Below are 20884 nucleotides of genomic sequence, written 5' to 3' on the forward strand. Positions count from 1 at the left end.
TTGCAGCGGGAATGACCTTGGCCAACAGTTGAACATACTTCCCAGTCGACGCTCGAGGTGCTACGAAGATCCTTTGCATCCTGTGGAGCTGGGTCATGTGGCGATCAGTCCACGACAATTTCCTCAATACTACGAGTCGTGAGTGATGATACCCTGCTTGCCGAGTAGCAAGTGCGCAACCTTGACATTAGCTTCGGGGAGTGAACATGGTCGCCGCCACTCCCACCAAACTTTCTGCCTGGACTTCACATCTTCCAGCTAGCCAGCTTCGGAGTGACTCACTCGCAATAGGCTCAATTTTACTTCTCACCGTTCGCGTGAACGTGACAACGGTTTCTGTTCCGTCGACGCCGTCAAAGTAGAAATTACCGTAATCCGGTGTGATCGGATGGCGTGGCCATCCTGGACAACCATCAGCGCGCAGATGCAATGCCGCGAGTTTCCCCAGTAATTGTCTCATACAAGTGTTCGTACAGCTCGGCTGGGCCTGCTGGATATAAGACCTGAAACGCTGAGAAGAGGCACTCTGAGGAAAGTTTACTTTGGAACTGGACAATGTTGGGTTCTCACTACGTGATGGCGGCTGCTTTCTGTTTAAATTCGAAACGAGAATGAGATATCAGGACATGGTACCCGAATCATCCGTTATTCGAGGCGTCTGCACCATTTTCGATAATGATCGGGGGTTCAGCCGTATATATTCCTTCGATAAAGAAATTAGTTCCACAAGTACATCTGGCCAGCGCACGTTAGGTATGGATCAATTCCGGCCCTAAAGGCATATATACCGATCAAGTCAGTGGCCGAACCGGCTAGCGCGTGGCTGGTAACAAGATTGGTAGTATTTACAAGACAGTCTCGGGGCCTCGAGTTTCAAACAGCCTGGTCTCAAATTAAAGACTTTATCAAAGTAGTTCTGCCTGCCATCCATGCTACGCCTTGCCCCTGTTTCTAAGGCCGAAAGTTTTGTACATGAAAGGGAACCCAAACTCATTATCGGCCTTTATGGCCTCGGCGTACCCGTTACTTTTGTTGTTAATGGGCCACCCGTTGTAGGGAAGTCTACGGGAAGCGTCGTCGCGTACAGATCAAACATCTTCGGTCCACCACAACGGTTGTCCGTCTTGGTTGTCACAGTGGTGGTGCCGCTCGTCGTGTAGGTCAGCACACTGCCGTAGCAGTAGTTTGTGCAGGCGCGGGTGCCGATCAGAGACGTGACTGCACTGCCCTTGAAGTCAAAAGTATTGCCAGCGTAGCACTCGTGATGGTACTCGATGAAGACGTAGGCCGGTGCGGCAGTGGGGGTTGGGGCGTTGGAGGCACGTTGGCGTGCGAAGTCGAAACAGAGTTCGGGCGTGACGCTGCGGTTGGACAGCAGGTGAGGCAGGGCATGGCCAGAATTTGTGTCCTGGAAGCAGCCAACGTAATAGTAGCCGTTGGTGGGGGTTGCCGTAGGGCCGGAAGACGAGCTTTCAATCGTGCTAGTGAAGAAGCTGGAGACTGAAGTCTCAGCGGAGACGCTGGGAACGCTGAGGAAGGACGAGGTAGGGACGTCGACAATAGTGCTCGATTCAGCAATGGTGCTAGATTCGGGAACGCTAGACTGAACAGTGCTTGATTCTTCAACCGAACTGACAACCTGGGAAGAGGCGGACGCTTCAGACGAAACGGGTTCGGAGCTAGCCGAAGGTTCGATACTTGAGATAGCCTCTACACTCGAGACGGCAGCGGAAGAGGTAGGCGCCTGGGAGGAGATGGACGCCGGAGAGGAAGCAGGAGCCTCGGAAGAGACTGCCGCCACAGAGGAGGCAGCAGGTTCCGAAGAAGAGGGCGTGTCAGATGAAATAGGGGCGATGGATGTCACTGACGGCTCTGCGGAAACGGGTGCCTCCGAGGAGACTGGCAGTTCTGATTGTGTGGGCTCAGCACTGGACACAGGAGCTTCGCTGGAAATGACACTGGAGGTCACAGTCGAGGCGACCTCGGTTGATGACGGGACGCTAGAAGGCTCAGAAGTCGCTGGAACGGTTGTCGGAGATTCGACGGTGGTGGATGACGAGCCGGAGCCGGGCTCAAGACGGTAGAGGTCCAAGCGGCTGCCGGCACCACAGTATTGCAGCTGGGAAGCGTTAGCAAGTTCACGATTTGCATGTCGGTTAGGAGGTCTTACGCTATTGCCCTTGCAGAGAGTGCTGCACTGTGTGACGGCGGCGGGGACGGACCCAGCGTTGATCGTGTTTCCGCAGTAGCACTCTCGCCCATACTCAACACCCATGTAAAGGAAGTTGTCAACCGCGCAGAATGCTGCGCAAGAGTCGACAGACAAGGTATCGGAGGCAAAACTCTTGCCTGAAAGGGCGCGGCCAGTTGTAGCCTCGGTCCGGCAACCTTCCCATTGGTAGTCGAGAACCTGCTGAACGTGCTCAGGGCCTGCTGGCGGCGTGTGGACCTCGACATTGCGGAAGACGGACAGCTTGCGCCAGCCACCGCAAAGACCGTTGGATGAACCGATGCAGGCACTGGAACAGTCAGATTCGGGGGCGCGAAGAGCAGCTGCGTCGAGAGTCCAGCCACAGAAGCACTCCCGGCCATACGTGAGACCGAAGTAGTTGTGTGGCTTTCCGTTGCCGCTGCAGAAAGCACCGCATTTCTCGAGAGTCATGTCGTCGGACGCTGTCTGGGATGCACCGAGCGTACGAACGTTATTTACCAGGTCGCTAAAGCAGCCCGCGTACTCCCACTCATTGTTCACGAGAGCGGGCTGGTTGGGGTTTAGAGGCGAGGCGCCGGTAGGGGTAGCGGCGGAGCTAGTGGTAGTGTCAGGTGCGGCAGACGAAATAGGCTCAGCCGAGGACTCGGGCTCATCCGAAGTGGTGGCGCTAGTCACAACGACAGAGGTCGTCACGACGGTAGTCGAGGTGACAGCCGTCGTGACAGCCGTCGTGACAGCCGTCGTGGTGGCGACGGTCGTCGTGGTAGTGCCAGGTGTAGTGCCCTGACCGATGGACTCGAGGAAAGCAGCAATATCAAAGGCAGTAACATCAGCGTACAGACTCATGTGGCCGCCATCACCACCGCAAGCCTGTGTCTCGTCTCCCATGCATCCAAACGTACATCGGTTCTCGGCAGGGTCGGTGTATGTCTGGGGATACCTAATGTTTTGGGGCGGTCCGCCGCACCAGCACTCGCGGCGGTACTGCATGCCGGAGAAGATGAAGCCGCGGTCGCGGCAGAGCTGTGTGCACTGCTGAATAGTGTTGGTCAATTGCTGCGCTCCGTTGTTGACCTGCGTCTGCAGGTTGCGGCCCATGCGAGTGTCAGCAAAGCAGCCGACGTATTGGTAACGAGCTTCGCCATTTCCCAGGACGGGGCCGAGTTGGCGGGGCACGATACGAGCCGTGAAGAGAATGTCCTTGAGACCTGCATCCTCGCCAGTGTTCGGGTCCAGTCCGTTCGTCGTCAGAGTCCATGTGCCCCGAATGTGCAGAGCAGGCGTATTAGGTTGGATGGGGCCAGCACGAACGCCTACTGTGCCAATGGCGCAGTCATCAGCCCTAATCTGAAGGCCCTCACCGAGCTCGTGATCGGGGTTCAGGGCGCGAAGCTGCTCGCTGTCGGGGGCCTTCGAGATGGTCACAGTCATGGGCGAGCCGCCACGGTTACAGACGCGAATCTGGGTCTCGGCGGAGCCGCCAGTGGTGACGTCGCCAAAAGGCACGGTATAGTGAGGCGACAGAGAGTTCCAACCACCTTGGCCGTCCGCCACTTCGAACGCTACCACTGGCGGGCTCGCGACGGTGGCCGTGAGCTCAAAGGTCAGCACACCGCCGTCAGACCAGACGGTGACAGTGGAGGTGTACGCGCCTACTTCCAAGTTGACCGCATCGGCATCGAAGAGGAAACCAAGCGAGGTCTCAGCGCCAGCGTCGATCTTGGATCCAATCACGGGGAAGGCAGTTGAAGAGAAACCAGAGCCGAGATCGGAGGGTCCGCTGACATTGTTGTATGCGCCCCCGGCAGTCTGCCAGGCCAGCCCGTCGATTGTCAGGCTGCTGTTGCCGACATTGGCGAGGACGGCAGAGGCAGAAAGGGTAGTCAGACCATCCTGGCGAAGGACAACGGTGCCCAGGGGTACGTTGGTTGAGGGAGAGTGCAGGAACGGGCCTCGGTTGACTACCGTACCCTCAAGCGAGACGATGGACACGGCGGCAAATTGAGCGGGTGCAGTAAGTCCGAGTGTCAGAGATCCACTCACGTAGCCCGGGAAAATGCCGGCCGCGTTGTTTTCAAGATCCCAGGTGACGCCGAACGTGAAGGATGTGCCAGCCGAGATAGTACCTTTGGGAAGCGTTGAGTCGTTGCAGATGAAAGAGGGGTTGGACACAGAACACCCCGTGATGGCTGTAACAGACGTCTGGGCTGTGCAGCTGACAGTGGCCGAAGTGGCCGAGCCGAGCTCAACAGTGCCAAAATCGACGTCAGAACAGGTAATGGCCTGGTTAACGGATGTTCCGAGGCAGTAGAGCCTGTTCGTTGTGGCTTGGTAATACACGCGGCCATCACCGAAGACGGGACGCTGAAACTTGTTGGCACCACGAAGACCGGAGGGCAGCTGAATCGGAACGAGAACACCGTTCTCAGGGATGGCGCGGAACGCGACGAGACCGAGAGTCATGTCGGTTACCCAGACCTGTGGCCGTCAGTATGCGAATGCGTGTTGCGACGCAGGTGAATGAACTTACAATTCCAGTGCCGGGCTGGCCGTTGTCCGATGTCACGGTGACCTGGCCCAAGCCGATACGTGAAGCAGTAGCGGTCCAGGCGGACTGACCAGCAAGCGAGAAGACAGGCCTCCCAGCAGCGTCATGGCCCAGGCGGAAAGCCTTCATTGGCCCACCAATGGTCGCGGAGTAGATGTAACCGCCCTCGAGAGGATAACTGCCAAACGCACCATAGACAGCACCGCCGAGCTCAATGGTCTGGATGGTGTTGTCGCCAGCGCCGGGGCCGTTACGGAAGCCGCCGAGATCGTTGACGTTGAGAAGATAAGCGCGACCTTCTTTGCCGGCAATGATACCCATGCGATCCACGCCAGCGCCCCGGAACACAGATCCATCCAAGAGCGCCAGACCCGAAGAGCCGACGTCGCGGTCGCCGGCATTAAGACCGGAGTAGTCATAGGGTTGAAAATAGTCGACCTGGCGCCATTTGCCCTCGGGCGAGAGCTCCATCCTGACCGTGGAGTGGGATAGGGTCGAGCACGGCGCACGGCCGCTGGCGGGAACGTTGCCGTTGTGCTTGCCCATGCCGTTGGCAGCAACAAAGAATACGGAGCTGCCAATGACGGCGTGGCCGACGCCGCCCTGCCAAATGCCAGCCTTGCCTCCCTGCTCGACGGTAATGTCGAGCGGCTGGGGGGTCGGGGCGCCGGGGGCGGACTCGGTGGCCCACATGCTGGTGACGCCAACGCCGGGCTGCTTGCTCACGGCGACCAGATATCCCGTGTAGTTGCCGCGGCCGCAGTGGGAGCCGAAACCAGCAACAATGTGACCGTTCACGTCGGACAGAGCAGGTCGCTGGAGGGCGACGCCGCCGATGATGTAACGGGCGGGATCATTGTCGGCATTGGCGCCATCGATCAAGGTGGGGAATCCTGGAACGTCCTCGAGCGAGGGCAACTGCAGAGCATACATTTTGTAGACGCCGTTGATCTGTCCCGAGGTGAAACCGTCGCGGTAGCCCTTTGAGAAGACGTACATGATGCCGGTAGCGGTGTCAATGATGGGAGTGCCAGTAATGCCGATCCAGTTGGGAATGTCACCGCAGTTCGCATCGTCACGGTTGAAGGGGGCTTGCAGCTGTCGTATGCGGATGAGGGAGCCGGTCTTGGCGTCGAAGATGCGGACATTGTTCTTTTCAGAAGAGGTGATGAGCAACTCGGAGCCGCCAGGAGGCGTGTAGACGAGGGGTTTGGCGAGGAACAGCTCCTGATTGTCTTCGGCCTGCCATTCCCAGAGGTTGCGGAAGCCCGAGGTGACGGTGTTGGGGTTCAGGTTGTGGTTGGGCAGATAGCCAGACTGCGAAACGTCGACGTCCTGAGTCGAATCGGTAGGCGCCTTGGAGGTGACGAGGGCCGGCAGGGCCGCTGTCAAAAGGCCGAAAACCCAGCGCATCGCGAAGTGAGGAGAGAGATCAAGAAGCACCTCGGCAACACAAGGGCTGGTGGTTTTCAACGAGTGGCGAGATGCGTGGCTACCCGATAAGACAGCAGCACAACAGCATCATGAGGAAGAGGGGAGCAGAGGCGAGCGGCACGTCGTCGGCAAGGACATGGTGGGCTATTAATGACCCCATCGAAAGCCAAGCCGCCGCCGGCCGGAGAGAGATGCAGCTCGATAGCGAGGACGAGACCATCTTACGCAGGCCACAGGCGCAGTCGGGCATGGGTTTGCGCGAGGCTTGAGTGGACTGTGAGCTGACACGCGCCGCCACGTCCCGCAGCATTGGGCCAAGCTAGAGTCGAAAATGGTTCGAAGGACATGGGGAAGGAGGAGACAGTTCGGATACCGAGCATGGAGAGCGGCGTCTGTCGATTCAGGTGCCAAGGCGAGGGTAACCGCAGTCGACAAAGTCTCTTTGTCCATTGTCCATGATTACAGCGGAACGGGCGAGTTCTGCAGCCGGACCTAGCAGGATTTGGGGGATGTGGTTGTGCCTGGCAGGGGTGCCGTGTCTGGGCTGCATATGCCCAGGCCAGACCAGCGAGAGAGGGGCGGAGACCACGATGGAGGGTGGTATCCACGAAGCAGAGGGGGCGGCGTACGTCGTGGTGTGCTGGTTTGTTGCCGTGGACGCAACGCGCCGGCGAGGCTGCAGCGATGCGAAGATGGTGTTGGGTCCATGACGCCTGGAGCACCGAGGGTGGCCTGCAGGTGCATTGTCGTCGATGCAACAGTCCGTCGTCAGATACACGTCGATGAGTACACGTCGATGAGGCTGTCGAGGGGCCGTTTGGTGGAGTTGGTGATGGTACCGAAGGCAGGTGGAGGTGGAGGAGCTGGAGTTGGGGACAAACGGCGACGGAAGAAATTAGAGCCTTGGCCCGCTAACTCCATCAGGCAACTCGACCCCTGAATGCCATGCGCCCATCAGCGGTCTACCTCATTGACTATTGACTCGGCTAATTGGCACTTGCTCCGTGCCTGTGCCTGTGCCCGTGCCTGTGCCTGTCGTCTTGGCCCCGCCTCCGCCTGCGCCGCGTGTGCTTTAGCGTCCCGGCGCCTATGCTCTAGCGTCTCGCAGCGCCCGGTTTGCCCTGTCGTTCAGTGGCCCCTGCTGTCGTGGCCCTGAGGCGGGGGTGGGCCAGTGTTTCTCGCTGTCCAGGCCTGTCTACAGTCTCTACCTCTACAGTTGGTAAACTTCCACGTCAGGCGATTGCCCTCTGTCTCTCATCAGTGCCAACCGACATTGCCTACACAAACAGATCAACATCTGTTGTCGATCATTGCTCATATGATTTGTGGATCGTCAAACTTTGTTGCTGGCGAAAGGCCACACGACACTGACAGTACATGTACCACACCAACCTCCACGCCCCTGTCTGGCATCGATGCTGATTTCCCAGTAGGATTTTGCCCATATTTTAAAATCCATCCCTTCCTTCAAGCATTCATCGGAGCCCACCATCCCATCCCTCCCCTGTCTTCTATATCAGGCTTCCTACCACGACCCATGCCATGTGGGCGAACGCCAGCCCGCTGTCACCCCATGGGACAAGATCGCGATGTGATCCAGCGAGCCATCGCGCTAGCAGTAATCCTCGACCAGGCCGGGCCGATGTCTCATCCACCGCCATCGACCCTACACTATTGCCTGGAGCTGATTGTGTGCGCACGACGCTCCTTGCCAAACGGCACGCGCACTCGTCTCCTGCCCCTTTAAGACGTCTGCCCTCCAAGGAGCCAGCCGGCAAAAAGGGTGCCCGGGGCTCCGGTCCAGTCCAGACCCCATGATCAGACACGCGTAGCATCTGGGCATACTTAGCGTGCGCCCGCCGTTCATCTGTCGGACTTCTTTGGCCGGGATAATGTCTCTGCTTGGACTCTCGAATGGTCCGTCGTCACTCAAGGCCGATGCCCTACAGCGAAAAGTCGTGCTCACCTGGGATGATCCAGGCCAATGGCTTATTTCTGGTTCATTGGGAGTCACGTCAACGTGGCTGTCGATCATCGATGCGACCATCACCATGTTGTGTCCGAGGTGTGAACCGACAATCCTTGCCTGTCAATCACCCACGAGGCACATGGCGGTGATGTACATGTACACGGCATCTTTTGGTCATGCATCAAACTTCTGCACTGTTTGATTGCGCTGCGGACCGTTTGCTCAACAAGCAGACGCTGTTTGCTGGGAACCTAGCAGCGTGATTGTCTTGCCACACTTGACATTTCTGCTGGTTTGGCCTAAACATGAAGTTCACTACACCTCCAAGCAACTGGCGCCCAGCGTGTCGAGATGGACACCCAAACCACACATAGCCAGCGACTTGACCTCATCCCTGCTTTGCCGTTTCTCCATTTCCGCAATAATCGGCATACTGAGACGGTCCCGACACGGGGTTGCCCCACCACTGCATCCTCGCTTAGCACATTGCAGCTATCGATGGGAAAGAAGCACTTACAGTCGGGAAAGGCACCTCTTTGCCAGAGCCTCCGGCGACGGCGAACGTCAGGATAAACATCATGACCTTGGCGCCCGCGTCCAGGCCTCCGCCAGCAATGTAGTTGTACTTGCCGAACCACGCCGGATGGCGGAGTCGCATGTACCACTGCGACCACAAGCCGGTGGCGATCTGCGACCAAATGACGGACGTCGTGCCCGATGTCGTCTCGGAGGCGTTGTGGAAGATGACGGGCGCGACGAGCTTGCGGACTTCCCAGCCGTTGATGGTCTTGTGCTTGCGTGAGACGAGCCACAGAATGACCGGAATGGCGGCGCCGATGAGGATAGAAAGGGGAATCCTAGGCCTGTCAGAGAGAGCTGGATACAGCCTTGAAAGAGCATGAGGACTGACCAGCCATAACCGTCCTTATCGAAGCCGTAGACGTATTTCGCGAGAGACCAAGTCACGGCAGTCGTGTTGAGGGATTGAATCTTTCGCCCGCTCCACTGAGGGCCGTCAGCATCATAACGAGACCGGTTTTCGGGTGTCAACTCACGACCTGGTTGCCAAGAGGATCCAGCAAAATTTCCCTGCGGTTTCTGGTAATGGTGTCCATGATAACCTGTTGCATATCAGCTCCAACCCCCAGCAGTGCAAGAATGCCACTCACATAGTTCAATGCGGTGCCGAACAGGCTGCCATATGTCTGAAGCAGGAACATGGTCCTCCAGGGAATCTTCAGATACTGCGCCATCTTGAGATCCGTCGAAAGAAAGACGGAAAGCACCGTCACCTCATGACTGAACATGGAAAAATACAAGTTGGCAACGGGCTTGCCAGGCTGCAGAACGCCACACAGCATCTTCGACAGGTTGTTCGTCGACACGCTGGTTCCCAGAAGACCGTAGAGACAGAGCGAGAAAGGCGCAACGACACATCCGAGTAGCTGTGTAGTTGTTAGGTCAGTATTAGACGTGGTGCGAGCAACTTACAATGGCAATGACATAGGCCCAAGGGTCCAAAGTCGTATTACCGTGGATGACGGCTCCTAGACCTAGGAAGAATCCCACGAGAAGAACGGCGACGTACCACCAGATGGGCACGTCTTTGTAGTTGTCTTTCATGATCTTGAAGTGCGGGTCCGTTTCTTCCTTCTTCCAGGCCTGCTTGAGCGAGCGCTTGATGCTAGGTTGTGTCAGACCTCCCTTGATGCTCCTGCTGAAGATGCTCCTGCTGAAGAGCGCAACTTACAGAGGACCGTAGAACAGAGAGATATGAGTGATGAGAGCACCGATGGCGGCCATCGCGGCCATGTTGGCCCAGACATTCGTAGCCGTCAGACGGGGCAGACCGTGTTCTTCCAACGCATCAATATCAAGGATAGCAGTCTGCCCAAATACAGCAGTCTGGTTGTACACCTTTCCAGTCTTCGCATCGAACATTGCTGTCGACATGAATGGATACTTTTTGGCGCCCCAGGCACCACCGTAGTAGAGGCTGAAGCACATAATGTAGCTGAGGAAAATACCGGCCCATGAGTTCGCCTGCTGCAGAAGCGGGAGGGACATGTATCGCGACGTGATATACTGCCAGTCGAGAGAGAAGTTGAATAGACCTTGGCCTTCGTTGGATGAGATACCGCCGAAGATGGTCATCAGAATCTTCCGCGTTGGCGGAGCAGCATTCATTGAGGCGAGACAAGGGATGGAAATGCCATTGAGCCACGGCCAGATGTAGGAGGCGAAGGGCTCCCAGATGAACATGGCAATCGAGGTCAGACTGAACATCTTCAGACGCTGGTGGTTGGAACCCTCTGATTCGCGGTGGAAGGTCTGGTAGATTGAGACCATTGGGAGGCACTGCCACCAGACCATCTCGCTGGCTGGAATGTGTTAGAAATGGCTTGGCTGCAGAGGGCATGAAACGTACGGTGCACAATAATGGACCGAAGTATACCAACAAGGCCGTAGCCAAAGATAGAGGCTGAGAACACGGTGAGGATGGCGGTCGTAGCGTCGGTCTCGCGATCATAGAAACTGAACAGCAATCAGAACAGGTTCATCTGCTAGGGTTCGTCGTACACTAACAGTCTCTCTGCACCGAACACCTGTACAATCGCTGCTCCGTTGCCACTGGACGTGGAGAGGATCGAAGAAATAGCATGCTCTTTGAGGCCAAAGTGACCAGGGTTGATGAAGTGAACCACCGGACCCAGCCATTTTGCCTGTGATGGAAGAAACTTCTCGACGTGGTGACGGCGCGGAAGAACAACCAACCAAGTGACACCGTTGACATAGGCCATGAGGCAGAGAAATCTGGCAGCGTGAGCCTTCTCATTTATCCTCCCCGATACGGACAACTTACACAGAAGCGAACGACACATCAACTGGCTTGTAAAAGTAGCTGTTTCATGTTAAATTAGCTTAGTACATGCAAAAGGTTTGTATAAACAAACATTTGGTTTATACAAGCAGCAAGAGCCGTCAAGCCTTGTTCGAGTCAGCATCGATAGATCAAATGATGAATGACCGAAATGTGAGAACTTGATCTCCATCATCTTGGGTCGACACCACATATCTTGCGACATCGTTGCCTGCGAAGGGTTAACATCTCCGTAGTCGATAGAAAAGGCGGTAACCCGCAGCCATAAAGTCAACATACCATCCCGAATGACAACTCCACCATTCACAAGCCTTGCCTCGTCGTCGCGCTGATCCTCGGGATCTATCTTGTTGACCGACCGATCGTCATTTTCGACTGACGTCTCGTGCACAGGAGATGGCCCTGTTGCTTTGGCCGACGTATCTCCAGATGTGATGGGAGAAAGGCCGCCGGCTGGGCCAACAGATATGGCGGTTATCTTCGGGATATCCATGACTCGAGTCGTGCAAGAGGGTTTCGCACTGGGTCGTTTGTCTTTCACAGTTGCACAACGCAAGAAAAATGAGGCAGATCAGATAGACTACTCGCTATTCTATATCAACCGAGCTGCCAATGTAACTGTCGCCCAGCACCCGATGTCGCTGCGGTAATATCGTCTCTTGCCCGACAAGCTCAACTGACCTACACACGCAACAACCCGAGTGTCTTGCTTGCTGCCTCGGAGAAACTCTCTTGATATGATGAGCGTCGGGATACGTGCGACCCTAGGCTTTGCGGACTTCCAAAAGTCTGCATGGCGCCATCAGTACGGACGTTTTGTACATCAACAAGCTTCTCCTGTCCAGTCGGCTCAGAGGGAGAGTGCCGGTGTGGGCACCGCGATGTCCGGTCATCGGTAAAGAGGTGGGGAGTCAGTGGGCCGGCCCTATGACGAGTGTCCGGGTGACGATGGCGCCATGATGGGTTTAAGCATCCGCCATTGACTTTCGACAGTGTGCCCAAATTCACGGCGCCGGTGCTATCAGCCGTGAATTTTTCACAGCTGGAGAACTCTTCACCAACTGAAATAGCTCATTGACACCAACTTCGCAATTTGTTCGAGCTCAGATCACAACGTTATAGTTTGACTTTCTTAACCTCATCACTTCGTTGCCTCATCATCTCAGACAAGGCTGAACAAACGCTCGGAAATGGTGGTGCCTAACAGTATGCATCAGGGTGATATGATTGGCAAGCCGCAGATGACTCGAAAAGCTTCAATGAAATGAAGGGGTCTCTAAGAGCTCAGATGTGGGCTGTCATACGGCTCGTTGTACTTGTTGTAGCCAAACGCGGACGGTTTGGTAAGTTAAGGCAAGGTCAAGCGTGGCTACCAATGTGTATTGTTCACAGATCTGGAAAAGTCTAAACCGACCAGCCGAAGCTTTGGGGCAGACATGGGCATCGAGAACGACACGTGACTTCGGTTAAACTGTGACAGTTGTTGGGGGTTGTGTTTGACCTTGTGAGTCCTAACCTTATTGACGCCAACCTCGCAGGTCACGGTGCACTTGACAGTCAACAGGCCATCTAGTTCTTTGCATCGATAACTCTGTTCACATTAGGAACCTCTTCAATCCAGCTTCAGCATACCTAAAGACGACAGAATGGGATCCCGCGTGGTCATCAAGGCTCTAGACCATCTTGTCCTCACCTGCAAGAGTATACCGCAGACTTCCGCCTGGTATGCGAAGCACCTCGGCATGAAACCAGAATCCTTTGTATCCTCAACAGATCCTTCAACTGTGCGACACGCTCTGAAGTTTGGGGCTCTCAAGATCAATCTCCATCAGCAGGGAAAGGAGTTTGAGCCAAAAGCCACTACTGCGCTTCCTGGCACTGCCGACTTGTGCTTCCTGGTCCAGGATGGAACCAACCTAGCCGACGTCATTTCCGACTTTCAGAAATCGGGAATCCAGATTCTTGAAGGCGAGAAAGTGGTCGCCCGTACTGGAGCCCAGGGTCCAATCCGAAGCATTTATGTCAGAGGTCCAGACGGGAATCTCATCGAGTGAGTGATGCATCGATAAGCCCGCAAGGGACCCCCCACGAGGGGCGACGTGGGAGAAAACGGGGGCGCTGACGCCAGCTCTATAGACTGTCGCACTACGAAGATGCTCATTAGGGGTTCTTCAAGGTCACGACGAGTTTCTCTTTCCTCTGTAACCGATTGCCGTATGATTCTCGTTTCCGGAGTCGCGAATTGAGTTTACTCTCAGAAACTGCATCCTGTCAACTGGCAAATGAGCACCGCCGGTGCAAGAAGCCTTTCGAATCCGTCGCTGCCAATCTTGTCACAAGTTCGGTATTGTCGAGGTTTAGCTTCCTCGTTTGACTGATGAATCGTTGGAAGAGTCGGATCTTGACCCCCGTCCCCTGCGTGCATGCATCCCAGGCCGTATGCCAGATACCGCATTCGGAGGAAACAAGTACCGAATCACATTCATGAAAGTTCAGTCCGCGACTCGGTGACAAAGGCCTAGATTGTTTCACCAGCAGCGGGTGAATTGTGATGGCATCATCCGCCCTGAACCCTGGAGACCCCGCACGACGGCAGTAGAGTCTAAATGGCGTCAAAAAAGAGGCGTTCGTGTTCGTCCCAGGTTTCTTGTTGAATTGGGGGAAGACAGCTTGATTTTTGCACCTCGCGGGACGGTGATCCCTGGCAGCTGGCGCAGCACACAAGGGTGCACCCTCTTCGGGGGCGTGGGCTAGTCAAGGGTATGCCAAAGCCACCGCGGGTTACTGGCAGGTCCTCAGAGACAGTAAGCTTCTCATTTCCGCGGCACGCGCGGGAGGCTCCCGTCAACGGTTCATTTGTGATGCTTATGTTGACCAAATATAGACGGGGGCGGGATATGCCTATGAAGGCATCGCGGGATTGTTTCAGTCGCCTTTGACAAGTACATCGGGTCCTGCCTTGAGCGGTGCCCTCGGCACTCGAATGCAGGTCAATCGTAGCCACGGCGTGCCCGGAGTCGGAAAATAATGCAGGCGATGCGCGACTGTAGCCGCAGGTAGGTTTGAACATGTGACGCCACGCTTGAAACGTGTGCCTGGCCTAGAAACTTGTCACATCTACGATTATGCTGCAAGGAAGTTTTTTGCTGAGAGACCTGCTGTCGCTGGCTGGAGGTCAGCCGCACTCGACATGGGTTCTCCGCTTGAATGTGCCGTGTTGCCCTGACACTGGCCACATGCGTGAAACCCAACCAGAAGAAGGGACAGAAGCAGGTACGTGCGACAAGATGAATGGGGGTCGCCATGTGAAGCTAGACACCCACGCTGTCTTTGATTCGCAATTCTTGCCGGCTCTGAGCTGCTTACTATTGCTGACTTCGAGACTTTTCAAGGAGAGCCACGACGAATGCAACCCGAAGAGCCAGCTTTCCCCCAGACTGCGATATCATATCGAGTGGCAAGCAAACATTGATAGAGGACCAGGCCGGGGCTAGATTAGATAGACGTGGTGTTACGTAGTATTGTTAGAAAGTTGGAGGGTATATGACCCCTGATACCGCATTCCGCACTGGCTGGATGTACCATGTAAGTCTGGCATAATCGCCCTTGCCCGTCGCTTGAAGGGCAGTTTTGGTTTCGAGGATAGCCTCCGGGTCATGCAACACCATGTGCTTGGGCTCCCAGTATCCAACGGGAAAGTCGGCCCCCGCCGAAAGATCATCCTCAAACATAAGACATCGCACAGCATGTGAGCGGTAGCCCGATCGCGTGAGAACCATCAGAGAAGATCAGGGTTTTTGGTACGATCGCTGATCACGGCCACCCGCCAACAGAACATGGCCAGATCATGGTGGCCTACTGGGGAAGATCCGCGGGCAGCTTGTCTCACTCGAAGTCGCGCTATGGATGAGCGGATCACTAACGACCGATGCGGGCTGGTGGATTTGCGCGCTGCAGAGTCTTGGCTGTTGGTGTCGTGGGTGCCCAGCCCAATCCCTCGGTGCCCAGTGGGCCTAGAATCCGCAGTAGACTGAACGCCTTCTCGATCACCCACAGCCGCGGAGGGCGTCATCTGTGCGTGACCCTTTCTCGATTGGCTTCAAGCCATGGTGTGACTTGGGGACCAGCCGGACCAGTGCGTTACGCTGCTGGACTTCACTTCTTCAGGGTATTGCTCCGTGGCTGCGAAAGAACGAGGAGGTCTGTTCGTCCGGAGAATCCTTTTTCTTTGATTGCTATCGTGAACCGCCACAGCACTAGCACGTGAAGAGGTGGAACTTGGAGAGGCAATGGCCCTTACCAAACAAGAGCAAAGACGTACCCCTGTGCAGGATCGTGGACCATCTCGGTGGAATTTGTCCCATTGAGCCAGACTGAGGTCGCCGAGCAGAGCATGTTCCTGCATGGGAACCCGTATCCGGAGCCCTACCCATGAAATATTGGTCCAGGTACCAAGCAAGGTCCCAAAGGCCCCCCAAGATGCCCAGGACCCCAGACCAACGTGTCCGAAAAGTCGTTGCCCGGCTGGTGATAAGGGCACCCGACGAGGTCCGCCGTGACCAAGCCCCGCACCGAGGCCCCCATTGCCTTCATGGACCTCTCATGGCCTTCAATGCCCCGCCTTGAGCCCGCTCAAAAGCCCGCCAAATGGACACTAGAGTGCCACCACGACTGCAACCCCGAGGCCCGAGCCCCCCGCGGCGCCGGAAACCATGACCGTCCAGGGGGTAGGATCCCCGGCCCTCCAGGGGTTCGCACTACCGAAGTGGTAAATGCAATGGTGATCACTCTGTTGACGGCAGATGACTGTCGCAGGGGGTTTATCATGCCGACCTGCCACCCACCCTACCCCCCAAGACAAGCACCACGACCAAGTACGACATGGTCCTGGACATGCCCTGATTTTGACTCTTGACGAACCCGCAATGACCTGCGCGACTACGAATAAACGCGTCAATCCCAAGACATGTGGCCCCGGCCACCGTTGAACGCGGCATGGATTCACCTAGGCTCGCCCAGGGGTGTGTGATGGCGGTTGATGCTAGACTCCATGCTTGCGCACAGAGGTCGACCAGAGTAGTGTCCCAGGATACACTCCTCTCTATCTGATCAGCCTCTGTCCCCTGGTCTGGGACACACGCACGCTCGCACGCCCCCCCCTTCTCTGCTTGTTCAGTTGGGAACATAAACGCACCGTCGGGTCCTCTCGAGCACCATCCATCTGTTCTCTTCGTCTCTTGTAGTTCCATCCGGCAGGAAAGCACACACCAACACGCCGTTGACTCGACTCAACTCGACCTGCAGCTAGCACGACAGCCACGCCGCGTGCGCATCTCGTTGTTTGTCTCAACTCGGATCCGGCCTGAAGATCATGTCTTGATACCCTCTTCACATGTGCTCGGATATCGGCGCAGTGTTGGCTTCTCTTTTTCTGTGAATCCAAACAAGACCGAGGACCATCGGACTCCTCCCAACCCTTTCACAAGGAACAAACATCTCTTTGAAGACGATCGACAATAACAGATTCGTCATCATGTCCGACGCCATCCCGCCTGAGATTGCCAACGCCAACAAAGGCCCTGGCATCCTCGCCGTCATCATTCCCGTCTCCGTCTTCAGTACGCTCTTTACCGCCGCCCGCCTCTGGGTTCGAGGCAAGATCCTGCGCCAGTTCCACGCCGACGACTGGCTTATCGTGGTATCTGTGGTGAGTACGGCCTCAGTCGAGTCGATCATGTCTTGCCGGAACCATGTGGCGCTGACCCAGGCTTCAGATATGCTGCTGGATCTCCGTGGCTTTGGCCGTCAAGGCCATTGATAACGGCAATGGCCGTCACATTGTCACCCTCAGCCAAGAAGAGCAAGAGGGTGTTGTCTTCTGGACCCTAGTCGGGTTTCCCTTGGGTATCCTATCCTTCGGTATCCCAAAGCTCGCCGTCGTTGCTGTCCTTACGCGCATCATGAGTCCCGGACGGACGCATACCATTGTCCTCTGGACTATGGCCGGCATCTGCAACGTCCTTTTGGCCCTCAACGCCGTCTTCTTGCTGGGGAGGTGTGTTCCCGCAGAGTCCCAGTGGAACTTTGACATCAAGGGAAAGTGCTGGGATCCCCAAATCCTGGTTCGGTACGCCATCGCAACTGGAGGTGAGTTTTGGATTCTTCCTTGTCCCGAGGAAGACCATCAAGCTAACGTCGTTTACAGTCTTCTCCGCTGCTGTCGACCTCTATCTCGCGGTGTACCCGGGTCTGATCCTTCTCAACCTTGGCATCAAGAGGAACAAGAAGATTGCCCTCACCGTTGCCTTGGGGCTTGGCTGCATGTAAGTGTAGACCCGGACAACTCGGACAACCCAGAACCAGCACTGACAAACGATGCTAGATCAACTGGCGTCGCCATCTTCAAGTGCACGCGTCTACCGTTGTTGGCTGCCAAGGACTTTTCCTGTACGTCGTCCCAAGAGCCTCATGCTGAAACACCCCAATCTCAAATCGGAATACCATCTAATTCTCATCGCAGGGGAAACTGCCGAGCTCGTCGTCTTGAACATGTAAGCCAACGCCCCCCGCGCTTGCAATGCGCCCACTTGAAACGGGTTTCAATGCTAACAATGTTTCCAGCGTGGAAGGTGGCACACTCATCATCGCATCATGCATCCCGGTCCTCCAGCCATTACTACGAATCATTATGAAGAGAGAACCGCTCGCCACGTCCGGGACGCCCGGACAGGAAGGTTACAACCGCGGCGCATCCGCAGGGCGGCCGCCGAAGTACTCCGATCCCAACTACAAGGGACCTGCCTTTATGCTGTATCCTGTCAAGTCGCATACGAGGACAACACACGGGTCAGCAGACTTTCTAGTGGAACACGGTGTTCCCATAGAGAAGAACTAATGTGCCGCGGCGGGCGTCACGTCTTGTCAGACCATAATCTCATTAATAAATAACGAAGCGTTTGATTTTCTGCATCATCACACTCCCATGTACCTTTCGCTGTTGATCTGTTGAATCTCGAATCATGTAGGACGGACCAATGTTCATTCACGACGGGCGTCCGTCGTTGATCATCATGCCCGGGACTCCTCACGTAATGCTGCATAAGCCCCCTGTTGCTCCAGTCTGAAGGGCGCCGTGCCAGTCGATCTCTATTGAAGCGGATACAGTCACGAATCAGTGTTTGAACGCTGCCTTGGTCACGCGGCAGAAGACGTGCGAAGTGTCAAAGTCTAAAGAGTGGCTGCCCGACTGAGGTAAGCGACGCTTCATTGCCGCGTTGACCAAAAACCCGCCTCACATGCTGGGGCAACGCTGCTCGTACATGACCTGTCACATTCACCCCTGGACCAGGGTCCCCGGGGGCCTCCACTGGTCACTGAACCCCCCTTGCTCCCCGGGTGGGCTCGAGGCGCAAGGCGCGTCGACTTCACCGCCACGATGTGATCGCTTGCGCTCTGTGCCGAGCCATCAATGCCACTCCCCAATATTCCTGTCAGCCGGGCCAACGGCACAAAAGACCCATCAGCAGGTCAACAGACCCACGGGCCGGATCAGAAGAGAGCGGGTTACGGTCGCAGTCGTGGAGCCTGTGGCACCTGCAAATCTCGATATGACACGATTTCCCGTGCGGATAGCCGTTGCATTGCAAAGAAATCTTACTGCTACCCAGCCAGCCAGCCATCCGCTTGTACTCGATCTCCAGCCCCTCTGACGCGAGAACTCGCAGAGCGCCAAAGCCGTATAGACTTGGCCGACACGGGCGTTTGGATGACCCATGAGAACGGCACGGACAGTCTCCACGCCGCTAGGCGAGCTTCCCAGCTGGTCCGGGGTGAATTGCCGACTGACGGTTGCAAGACGTACGCGAAGCTCTGCGGCAGGTTCGTCCAACAAATGGCCATTGGCCATGCATCTGTTGTAGTGACCCTGACCTGCTGTTTGCTATTGCGTGCTTCTCTTACGGTCGGAAGATCGACGTCATACTTCTATGTGGTTCTTTTCTTGTCAAGCTGGCGACCAGACTCATGTGCGGAAGAACCGGAACGGCCTTGGCAGTCATTCGAGGCCCGTGAAGACACCAAGGAGACGCAAGAGTCATGGTCTGCGACTATCAGGCAACAGGCCTACAAACACATACACTCGGCAGTTGGGCCGAGTCTCCATCTCTATATACAATGCACGGCCATAACAGCATGGGAGGAGCTAGCCCAGGGATCGAGCGGAGGCGAACCTCAAGGGAATCCAGGCCCGTTCACGCAACCCATCTGGTGTGGTACCAAGAATGGGGGCCTTTGAAAGTTTGTAAAGACGTCCAATGTGCGAGACGAACTGCAAAGAAGGCATTTGATGGCTGCCAAACGAATGAAACACGTCTGCATTCGGTTTCAAACCTGACAAGCGAGGGGACACAGGTCCGCTGTCATGAGCTCAAACTCTTCTCACGCTCGGAGCTTAGCGATGTGTCGGTTGCCAACAGTCTGATTGGACGTTGAACAACGATTCTCATACAGAATGCTGCATGGTGGCCAATGGCACTAGTTCTATATGCTGAGCCGTTGTTTTTTTCACACACTAGGTCGGGTCAATGACAGCTACTGGCCATAATGCAAATGCTTTCATCGGATGTTCCCCAAGGAACATATCGCCTACAGCTAGAGTATGAAATTTGGGCGAATAAAATCAAGAACCCGTTCCGGATTTGCCGGAGGCTATTAGACTAATAAATCAGAGCAAAGGTATCGTTCGTTGACCGAGAATGCAACCCCAAAAGATGAAACAAAACCAACTCCCACGCGGATCCAGTAGCCCTTGAAGACTACCTTGCGCGTTCGTTCTCGCTGAGTGTCGTAACGTCGTGTAGCGCTATTAAGCAATACCACTCATGCGAGATGCTTCTTGATGCGTCCGAAGAAGGAGGCGCGCTGGGGTGAGACATCTGAAACGAGTGTTAGCCAGTGACCCGCGTTGACTGTAGCCTTTGCATGACATACCGAGCTTACACAAGGAGTCGCTATCCTTGAGAGTCGTGGCATCGCCATGGCTGACAAGGGTCGACTGAGAGGCCATGGCAGGCTGGTTGGTGACCACTTTGGATTGGGGCTTCTTGGTCTGGTGGACAAGCTTGGGCATCATGGCGCGCTCAAGGCCAGGGATGGACATGGCGGAAACATATTGCGTGTTCGACATGGTGGCGGTTGAATCGAAGAACGTTTGGAAGAACGTTTGGAAGAACGTTTGGTAAGACGTTTGGAGGAACGATTGTTGAAGTTGACAGGATGTGAGTGGTGGTGATGCTTTTCAAGTGAGGTATCGAATGCTTCGAATGAATACTGCTGTACTGCTGGATGTAGAACAAAATAGCTTCATTCTGCACAGCAAATACAGGTATATGAATAATCGCATGAGCACAGTCAAGGCTCGGAACGGTACGAAAATTTGCTGAGAAATACCGAAGAGCGGCTTCGGCTTGAATAGTGAGCGCTGACCCATCGTGATGCCGTGATACGAAGTAATGTTGTTTCGCGGTTCTAGGAACCACTACTTCCGAAAGCGCTGGGCTCCCTGCAAAAAACCAGGTACCTCCTTCACAGGATCGTGAGATTTAGCAAACCAATCAAAGCCGAGCCGCCTGATAGTCCCCATTTCCATCCAATCGCCAGTGCTCGGCTTGGACGGAAGGAGCTCGGCTGCTCCGCAATGTCAAGCCGAATAGTCAGCCGCCCACCGAAGCCGAGCAGCTTCAAGCCGAGCGCGAAGCCGACTTTGGTCCCAGGCTGCGTCACATCTCCTTCATCGATGACCAAGCCGACTTCGCACAATCTCGGCGTGGGACTCGATCAATG

General features: G+C 55.6%; 5 protein-coding genes across 5 annotated transcripts; 2 read left to right on the forward strand and 3 right to left on the reverse strand.

Moving 5' to 3' along the window:
- Positions 1 to 932: 932 nt before the first annotated feature.
- On the reverse strand, positions 933 to 7165 carry D7B24_001100 (uncharacterized protein; the record flags this gene model as incomplete). Its single annotated transcript, XM_028635345.1, has 6 exons — positions 933 to 1026; positions 1086 to 2119; positions 2171 to 4690; positions 4743 to 6252; positions 6420 to 6632; positions 7161 to 7165. 6 exons carry the CDS (start codon positions 7163 to 7165, stop codon positions 933 to 935), a joined length of 5376 nt encoding a protein of 1791 aa, XP_028498020.1.
- Positions 7166 to 8551: 1386 nt separating this feature from the next.
- On the reverse strand, positions 8552 to 11537 carry D7B24_001101 (uncharacterized protein; the record flags this gene model as incomplete). Its single annotated transcript, XM_028635346.1, has 11 exons — positions 8552 to 8629; positions 8681 to 9020; positions 9074 to 9168; positions 9219 to 9284; positions 9333 to 9608; positions 9655 to 9847; positions 9914 to 10544; positions 10592 to 10698; positions 10750 to 10977; positions 11027 to 11065; positions 11206 to 11537. 11 exons carry the CDS (start codon positions 11535 to 11537, stop codon positions 8552 to 8554), a joined length of 2385 nt encoding a protein of 794 aa, XP_028498021.1.
- Positions 11538 to 12690: 1153 nt separating this feature from the next.
- Positions 12691 to 13208, forward strand: GLOD5 (Glyoxalase domain-containing protein 5; the record flags this gene model as incomplete). Its single annotated transcript, XM_028635347.1, has 2 exons — positions 12691 to 13094; positions 13181 to 13208. The coding sequence occupies 2 exons, from the start codon at positions 12691 to 12693 to the stop codon at positions 13206 to 13208; spliced, it is 432 nt and encodes a 143-aa protein (XP_028498022.1).
- A 3369-nt stretch (positions 13209 to 16577) lies between these two features.
- D7B24_001103 (uncharacterized protein) lies at positions 16578 to 17939 on the forward strand (the record flags this gene model as incomplete). Its single annotated transcript, XM_028635348.1, has 6 exons — positions 16578 to 16751; positions 16819 to 17191; positions 17250 to 17367; positions 17427 to 17491; positions 17565 to 17595; positions 17666 to 17939. The coding sequence occupies 6 exons, from the start codon at positions 16578 to 16580 to the stop codon at positions 17937 to 17939; spliced, it is 1035 nt and encodes a 344-aa protein (XP_028498023.1).
- A 1982-nt stretch (positions 17940 to 19921) lies between these two features.
- D7B24_001104 (uncharacterized protein) lies at positions 19922 to 20228 on the reverse strand (the record flags this gene model as incomplete). The annotated part of the gene is made up of 2 exons (XM_028635349.1): positions 19922 to 19977; positions 20033 to 20228. The coding sequence occupies 2 exons, from the start codon at positions 20226 to 20228 to the stop codon at positions 19922 to 19924; spliced, it is 252 nt and encodes an 83-aa protein (XP_028498024.1).
- Positions 20229 to 20884: the final 656 nt, after the last annotated feature.

Source organism: Verticillium nonalfalfae (genome assembly GCF_003724135.2).
Source record: "Verticillium nonalfalfae strain VnAa140/NRRL 66861 chromosome Unknown scaffold_12, whole genome shotgun sequence".
Taxonomy (NCBI): Eukaryota; Fungi; Ascomycota; class Sordariomycetes; order Glomerellales; family Plectosphaerellaceae; genus Verticillium; species Verticillium nonalfalfae.